The sequence below is a fragment of the Asterias rubens genome, chromosome 18, assembly GCF_902459465.1.
Source record: "Asterias rubens chromosome 18, eAstRub1.3, whole genome shotgun sequence".
Classification (NCBI taxonomy): domain Eukaryota; kingdom Metazoa; phylum Echinodermata; class Asteroidea; order Forcipulatida; family Asteriidae; genus Asterias; species Asterias rubens.
In genome coordinates, this window is record NC_047079.1 from 11,517,209 (window position 1) to 11,526,065 (window position 8,857).

At 41.5% G+C, this 8,857-nt stretch overlaps 1 protein-coding gene across 1 annotated transcript; it reads right to left on the reverse strand.

Annotated features, from left to right (window-relative positions):
* Window positions 1-5,661: 5,661 nt before the first annotated feature.
* On the reverse strand, window positions 5,662-7,827 carry LOC117302671 (uncharacterized protein K02A2.6-like). The gene has a single exon (XM_033786654.1). The coding sequence runs from the start codon at window positions 7,825-7,827 to the stop codon at window positions 5,662-5,664; it is 2,166 nt and encodes a 721-aa protein (XP_033642545.1).
* Window positions 7,828-8,857: the final 1,030 nt, after the last annotated feature.

Here is an 8,857-nt window from a genome sequence, read left to right on the forward strand (position 1 = left end):
ATTTTAGAATATAAATTTTCTTTTGCTCTAAATAAGTTCCACTCCAAATAATATAGATGGTTGCAGGCAGCATGCTACTTTTCGTGTGCTTTCAACCAGCATCTGGTTGCGAGGATGATAAATCAAGGGAACCAAGGTCAAACACGCCCAAGTATATTGAAGGACCAAATGTAAGTATTTAAAATCAAATCCATCGACTTTGAACCAAAAAAAGGTTCAGTGTTGTAGCCCTGGTGGGCGGTGCTGGGCTGGCCTGCCCAGGACATCAAAATCTAATTCTGACGTCTCAAAATCAAACTTAAATATTTTAGTGGAAAATTAATACTTTCTCGAAAACTACATTACTTCAGGGGGAGCCGTTTCTCACAATGTATTATACTATCAGTAGTTCTCCATTGCTTGTTACCAAGTAAGTTTTTTATGCTTAAAACAATTATTTTGAGTTATTACCAATAGTGTCCAGTGCCTTTTAAAGCCATTGGACCCTTTCGGTAAACAGTGTTGTCCAAGGCCCACACTTTGTGTACCACAACTTCTATATCAAATAACAAACCTGTGAAAATTTAGGCTCAATCGGTCATCGGAGTCGGGAGAAAACAACGGAAAAACCCACCCTTGTTTCCGTGCGTTTCGCCGTGTCATGACATGTGTTTAAAATAAATCCGTAATTCTCGTTAACGAGAATTTATATTGTTTTGCTGTTTTCTCAAAAAGTAAAGCATTTCATGGAATAATATTTCAAGAGAAGTCTTTCACCATTGCCTTCTGTAAACCCTGTAAGTTATTTGTAAATCTGTGAACTTTTATTTTTTTTTCTGAACCGAAAGGGTCCAATGGCTTTAAAGACGACACAAAATCTAAACACAAGTTTGCTTTTTATATACATTTAACCTAAAAGAGTTTAATATTGATTTCAATTTAGCCAAAGTGTCAATGGCAACAATCAACGTTTTGGTAGGTATACATTAATTCAGTTCTTTGTTGCACTTTTATAACTGCATCTGCTGTGGCATGTTGGTTCTTTGATTCATTAGTCTGATTTTATTACTACTTGTTTTAATTGCCCTGGTTTTACCTTCCCTTTCTCTATGAATAAACAAACTGAATTTTTGTTAAATCAATATTGTTTTTGGTTTTTTTCGTAACCCTAACACTTTGTGTAGCTCGTTATTTCTGTGGCATCAATCCAACCCCTCCATCTTTTGGTTTAAAATCCTTGATGCTATGTGGATGCTATGCCTGTGCATTGTGCTAAGCATGAGGTGTGTGGTAACATCATGTAATAAATATCTCTCTGTAAGCTGTGAAAAAACCAGGGCCCAATTTCATAAAGCCTGTAAGCACAAAAATGTACTTCAAGCATGAAATTTCTTCCTTGATAAAAACAAGATGACCAACCAAATTTTAATTTGTTGCATACATATTGCTTGTTACTGGCATTCAGCTGTTTGCTTATCCTGAAAAAGAAACATCGAAATTTGGTTGTAATCCTGTTTTTATAAAAAGGAAGAAGTTTCATGTTAAGCAAATTTGTGTGCGATTGCGGGGTTTGCCCCCACAATGTCAAAACACCGCACACATTTCCTACCTAAAAATCACCCCACAATCTAAGGGCAAGTTCGAACAGCGACCATTTATCAACCACTTGTCAATGTTCCATGGTAACTCAGCATTCATTACATCACGGGTTCATGGCAAAATCAACCAACGGTCGACTTACGTCCCTCGCTTGAACTTGACCTTAAACACTAAATTGTATTCCCAGTAAACCGGGTATCACTAAACATCTGACATAAACTCATTGTAGGTTTTAGAGGATGTACTTGTTTGGTAGTTAACATTGGATAACAAGTGCTTTTGAACTTTTGTTACAACTAATCATTAAAAGTATCATCACAAGTAGCACTTGAATTTTTTGTATATTGTCCACATTTCACATAAAGAGTAGACTTGTGGACAAGTTGTTTGGTCTGCCGAGGTGAGGAAGTTGAGTTGTGGTGGTGCTCTCGCGAGATCACTGCTCTCGCACGAACTGCTGGTTGCCCATTAAATGGGACCGTAGTTGTGAGAGCAGTAAATTGGACCGTAGTCGTGACAGCAGTAGTCTCGCGGGGCCAGCAGTCTCATGAGACGACCGCGGGAATCGCAGGGAGATTGTCATAAAGTCGAAGCGCTATCACCGTGGCAGACATTTAACGACTTGGCCACAAGTCTACATAAACAGGCAATGACTAGTAGGGGTACCAGGGCAATGAGTATAGTAGGGGCACCAAGGCAATGACTAGTAGGGGTACTAGGGCAATGACTATAGTAGGGGCACCAAGGCAATGACTAGTAGGGGTACCAAGGCTATGAGTATAGTAGGGGCACCAAGGCAATGACTAGTAGGGGCACTAAGGCAATGACTAGTAGGGGTACCAAGGCAATGACTAGTAGGGGCACTAAGACAATGACTAGTAGGGGTACCAGGGCAATGAGTATAGTAGGGGCACCAAGGCAATGACTAGTAGGGGTACCAAGGCCATGAGTATAGTAGGGGCACCAAGGCAATGACTAGTAGGGGTACCAAGGCAATGACTAGTAGGGGCACCAAGGCAATGACTAGTAGGGGTACCAGGGCAATGAGTATAGTAGGGGCACCAAGGCAATGACTAGTAGGGGTACCAGGGCAATGAGTATAGTAGGGGCACCAAGGCAATGACTAGTAGGGGCACTAAGACAATGACTAGGTACAAAGGCATTGACTATAGATGGGGCACCAAGGCAATGACTAGAAGGGGTACTAAGGCAATGACTAGGGGCCATGTAGGCAATGACTAGGGCAAGTAATGAACAGGGGCACCAAGGCAATGAATAGGGGTATGGAAGAAATAGCAGGGTCACCAAACCAATGACATGGAGTCAGTACTGTACATGTAGGCAAGAGCACCAAAGCAACAACAAGGGGCATAGGGGCAATTTACCCAGCAGAACCAAGGCAATGACAAGGGACACCAAGGCAATGACTAGGGACACTAAGGCAATGACAAGGGACACTAAGGCAATGACAAGGGACACCAAGGCAATGACAAGGGACACCAAGGCAATGACTAGGGACACTAAGGCAATGACAAGGGACACTAAGGCAATGACAAGGGACACCAAGGCAATGACAAGGGACACCAAGGCAATGACTAGGGACACCAAGGCAATGACTAGGGACACAAAGGCAATGAATAGGGACACAAAGGCAATGAATAGGGACATGGAAGCAATAGCAGGGTCACCAAACCAATGACATGGAGTCAGTACTGTACATGTAGGCAAGAGCACCAAAGCAACAACAAGGGGCATAGGGGCAATTTACCCAGCAGAACCAAGGCAATGACTAGGGACACCAAGGCAATGACTAGGGACACAAAGGCATTGACTAGGGACACAAAGGCATTTGTTGTCAGCCTCTAGTGTCACGTTTCTGAAGTAAGCCTGCATGTCGGCTACGTAGCTGTCTTAATACAAAATCAGCATTTGCAAAGCAAATTCTTATTTTTATCATTAGTCTAATTTGAATGAAATAGTAGACATGCCTCGAAATAACCATGGCATCAAAAGCAATTACCGTGGTGCCCTCTGCAAGCTTGCAATACAAAATTGCATTTTCAACATAGAATTTCCCCTTATACAGAGGAAAATTGATGAGCCCTTCAAGAGTGGAGTAAATGTGTTTCCTTTTGGCGTGTGCTTGATGTGAATTACATCTTGATGTATAAAAAACAAACAAATAGATGTAGTATAATAACAACAGATGAAAGATTTTTTCATTTCACCGAAGCTGTATCCCAAATGGTTACATTTTAATGTGACAACACATTTTGTGTTTGCTTTTTTTTGTGGGCAAGGGAAGGTCTTGAGGCACTCTTTTTTATGAACAATAAAAATTTTAAAAAAAATTGGTTTTTAAGTTGTTGTGCTACCATCTAAAGTTTGCATTTTGTTGTTGTGTTGTTTCACTGGAACTATGACTAAATTTTAATTTGTTTTCACTGTAAGCACAGTGCATTTTACATTCAAGTCTTATCTAATGTACTGAATATTATTGATTTTCATTTGCATTTTTTTATAGGGAGATCCTTGTGTGCAAAAGGTAGCAGGGGGAGGAGACAAAACTTATCTATATTACTCCAATGGTACTAATTTGAGATGTGACCTCTGTGATATAGGACATGTCTTAGTGTCTCACTGTACGTCAACGACATACACAGAGTAAGTGAAGTTAATAACATTCTAAGTAGTTCTTATTCAAGAAGAAGCTATAAATAAATAGTAAACTTGCGGGTACAACCATGTGTAAATCTTATTTGTGTGAGTGTTGGCTTTGAGAAGAGCCGGTTTGGTCTCAAAACCAACACTCACACACAAAAGAGATTTACACATGGTTGTACCCGCAAGTTTACATTTTTTATAGTTTCTTCTTATTTCTCCACACCATGCAAAGCTTCAAACAATACTTAGTTCTTATATAACACATTTTACTGTCATAATGCGCTTTACATTTTAGTGCCATGGTCGTTGGGCCAATAACATTCCTGTAATCTTTATTAGCTCCCTGGGGAAAAGACGATAAGGGAATGAACCGCCTAGTTATGGAGTATACAGCCCTGGGTTGCCATGGTGCTCTAAAGACTTTTTCAAAAACAAAATAAACCTCTGCTCTCGCAGTTACCCATTTATACTCTTGGGTAAAGAGAAGCAATTATAGTGAGGTGTCTTGCTCAAGGCATAAGTGTCACGACAGGGAATTGACCCCAAACCACCAGAACTTGACTTCGATGCTCTAAACCGCTCAGCTATATCTGATAATCTACTTTCTATTTAGGATGAAAAAAATAATATTTCCTGCAGAGTTTTTGTACAGTTTGATACTCGACCAAAAATATCTTGACTGCAAGACACTGGCCCTACCAGTCCGTCCCTGTTTTTTGTGGTTATGTTCGATCAAAAACTCTAGAGAACAAACTTAACTTTTCTCTTGTTTTCTTTGTTGCTACAGCGCCATGATCTAGATGGAATGGTGCTTTATAAATCCTGTTATTATTTATTATAACATGAAGTGTGGACTACAGTCCAATGTCGCAACCTACCAATACTCAGCGTGTTCCTGATTGGCAAAAAACTCATCTTGTTATATAAATATGGAAATAAAAGGATAGCGACTGTTTTGATTTGAGATTACACGGATGGCAAGGATTATTCTTTGATTATATTTATTCATGAACTGCTACATGTCTGTAACTAGGTAGCCATGTTTTAACTGTCCAAAGTCTGCCAAGAGAGGGCGCTATTACAATAACATGTAAAATCACCACATCTTCCTTTCTTTAAATAAAGAAGTTCCTAATATGAAGTTATTGTCCTGACAGTGTATATAGTTCAAAGTTCACATTCCAGTTGATACGCGTATCGCGATGCGGTAGTGTTATGAAGACGATGCGGAAAAGTTCAGTGTTCATTCTCGAAGACTGGTGTTTATAAAAACAACTAAATTTCCTCAAGAAAACTTTAAATTTAAGAACTTGAAGATAATGCTGTAAACTCATTAACGCTGTAAACTCATGAACGCTGTAAACTAATTAACGCTAAGTTTAACTGTGACTGTAAGTAAGGTTTGGCAAGTCTCGCGATTTATAGATCAAGTCTTATCGGTGGCTTAACAACTCGTCCGCTCCTGGTCATAGTAGCTGTTGGTTGAGTGATGTCGTTGTTGTTCGGCTCAACTGCTGTTGCGGTCGTGGTTGTTTCGAAATCCTGTTCTTTGGATGATGGCTCGATGAAGTCACACTGCTGTGGCGGTTGTGAAGCAACTCTCAAGTGCCGCCTATTACGACGTCTCGTGCCATTGCCTGTATCTACTTGATATGAACGGTTTGGCAATGCGGCTGTAACTACTCCGCCCTGAGACCACATATTCTTAGTCGTATCCAGCAGCCTCACGGTATCTCCTACTTGAAGTAGAGGAAGGTCACGGGATCCACCCTTTTGTTTTTCCTTTTGTGCGTCCTTTCTTTGCTTGAATGCTTTACTGTCCAGATGTTTAAAACCAAGCAAGCTGTCCACCATGGGAAGATTGGAACGAATTCTTCTGTTGTACAGCAGCTCTGCTGGGGATTTCCCGCACTCAAGTGGTGTACTGCGATAAATCTGCAAAGCTCTATAGATGTCTTGGCCACTGTTAACTGTTTTGCGGATCATGTTCTTGACAATTTTCACAGCATTTTCCACCAATCCATTTGACTGAGGATAGTGGGGACTCGATGTGGTGTGTGTGAAGTCCCAATCTGCTGAAAAGCGTTTGAATTCAGCACTGGAAAACTGGGGTCCATTGTCGGTGAACATTTCATGTGGAGTTCCCTGTCGCGAAAACACAGACTTCAAGTTGTTAATCACTGTGCCGCTGGTTGTGCTTGTCAATGTGCAAATTTCTACAAATTGTGAGAAGTAGTCTACAATGACTATATAGTTCTTACTGTTGAGTGTGAACAAATCTGCTCCTACCTTTTGCCATGGGCGGTCGGGAGTAGGGTGCGGCTGGAGTGTTTCTGCCGTCTGCTTTGGCTGGTATGTTTGACATGAGTTGCAATTTTTTACCATGTCAGCTACATCTTGGTTGATGCGAGGCCAATACATCACTTCTCTGGCTCTACGTTTACATTTCTCAATGCCGAGGTGACCTTCATGGATTTTCTCAAGCATGTTTCGGCGCATTGATGTTGGGATGATTATTTTAGTTCCCTTGAACAACATGTCGTCTGCTTGTGAAAGTTCATCACGTGCGTTCCAGTAATCGCTGATTGCAACTGGACATTTGCTCTTCACCTCGGGCCAACCTTCATTGATGATTGTGCTCAGTGTCTTGAGGGTTTCATCGCGTTTTGTCTCCAGGGCGATTTCTTTCTTCCTGTTAGAGGACACTGGCATGTTGGTCAATATAGTATTGACATAGGCTTGAATGTCATCCTCTTTGGAGCTGTCTTTATCTGCATGAGGATCGACTGCCCTTGAAAGTGTGTCAGCGGTATACATGTATTTACCCGGTGTGTAAGACACTTTCAAGTCATAGCGTTGTACTCTGATGAGCATGCGTTGTACTCTTAATGGACAATCACACAGTGGTTTAGTGAACAACGGAATGAGTGGTTTATGGTCAGTTTCCACTTCTATTTGTTGTCCGTAGATGTACTGGTGAAAGCGTTCACATGCATAGGTTATGGCCAACAGTTCCTTTTCAATTTGGGCGTATCTTGTCTCGGCCGCTGTCATGGCTCTGGATGCATACGCCACTGGTGCCCATTCATTATCATACTGTTGTAGTAGAACTGCACCGAGCCCATTCTTTGATGCATCAGCTGATAGCTTGATGGGCTTTTTGGGGTTATAGAACCTGAGCACTGGCGCTGTTGTCAGTATAACTTTCAGTTCTTGCCACGCCTTTTCCTGTGCTTCAAGCCACATCCATTGATTCTTCTGGTCAAGCAAGCTGCGTAGTGGTGCTGACTTGGTAGATAGATCTGGAATGAATTTGCCCATGTAGTTGATCATCCCCATGAATCTTTGTACATCATTCTTATTTTGGGGTTTCTGCATGTTGAGGATAGCAGAGACCTTTTTGGGATCAGGCAAGACTCCTTGGTCGCTGATGACATCTCCAATGAAGGTCAATTTTCTCACCCCAAACTCGCACTTTTCTCGGTTCAGTTTGAGATTATTACGCTCTGCTATCTCTAGTACTTGTCGGAGATTCTGGTCATGCTCTTCGCGAGTTGAACCCCAAACGATGATATCATCCATCATTGTGTTGACCCCTGGCACTTCAGAAAAGAGATCATGGATGATTTTGTGGTATACCTCTGGTGCACTGCTGATGCCAAAAGGGAAGACGAAGGAAAAGATACCTTCCAAACGGTGTGATGAACGTGCAAAGTTCTGAGCTGGCATCATCTAATTTGATTTGCCAAAATCCGCTTGAGGCATCAAGTTTACTGAAGAATTTTGCTCCTGCAAAGTGTGCTGTAATTTCAGCACGAGATGGCAATTTGTAGTGCTGTCTCTTGATTGCCCGGTTTAGATCTCGTGGGTCCAGACACACTCGGAGCTTGCCGTTTTTCTTGTCAACGACGCAGAGTGACGACACCCAATCTGTTGGTTGGTCTATCTTTGTGATCACCTGCATTTGCTCCATTTTGTCCAGCTCTTCTTTGAGCTTTCCCTGTAGAGGAAAAGGCACTTTCCTACATGCATGCTGGACAGGTATGGCATCTTCACTTGTTGTGATGTGGTGTGTTCCAGGTAGGCATCCTAACCCGGTGAACACATCTGCAAAATCTTCTACTTCGAGGGGTGTTTTAGTGATGTTTAGTACTCTTTTTATGAGGTTCATCTTCTCACAAGCTTGCAACCCTAACAATGGCTGATGATTACCTGGTGTGACTAGAAATGCAATGAAGTAGTTCTTACTTTTGTGTTGCACTTTCACCATACATTTGCCGGTGATGGGTATGTCTACTCCCGAATATCCTGTAGCCTTTACTTTTGCTGCGTGAAGCTTTGGCTGTGGTTTCATTTGTTGAAACAGCTTTTCAGGAAGGAGATTTGCTTGAGCCCCTGTATCTAGCTTGTAGTTTACTCTTATACCATGTGTATGGAGTTGAAGTTTCCATTCATCGTTGCCTGAATCACCGTCTATCACATCCACAAAGAATTCTTCCATATCTTCTGGAGTTTCAGTGACGTTGTGTACATTTTTCTGTCTGTACGGAGAGCTTTGTGCACCCTTGCAGGCTTTTGCAAAGTGATTTATTTTTCCACATTTTGTGCACGTTTT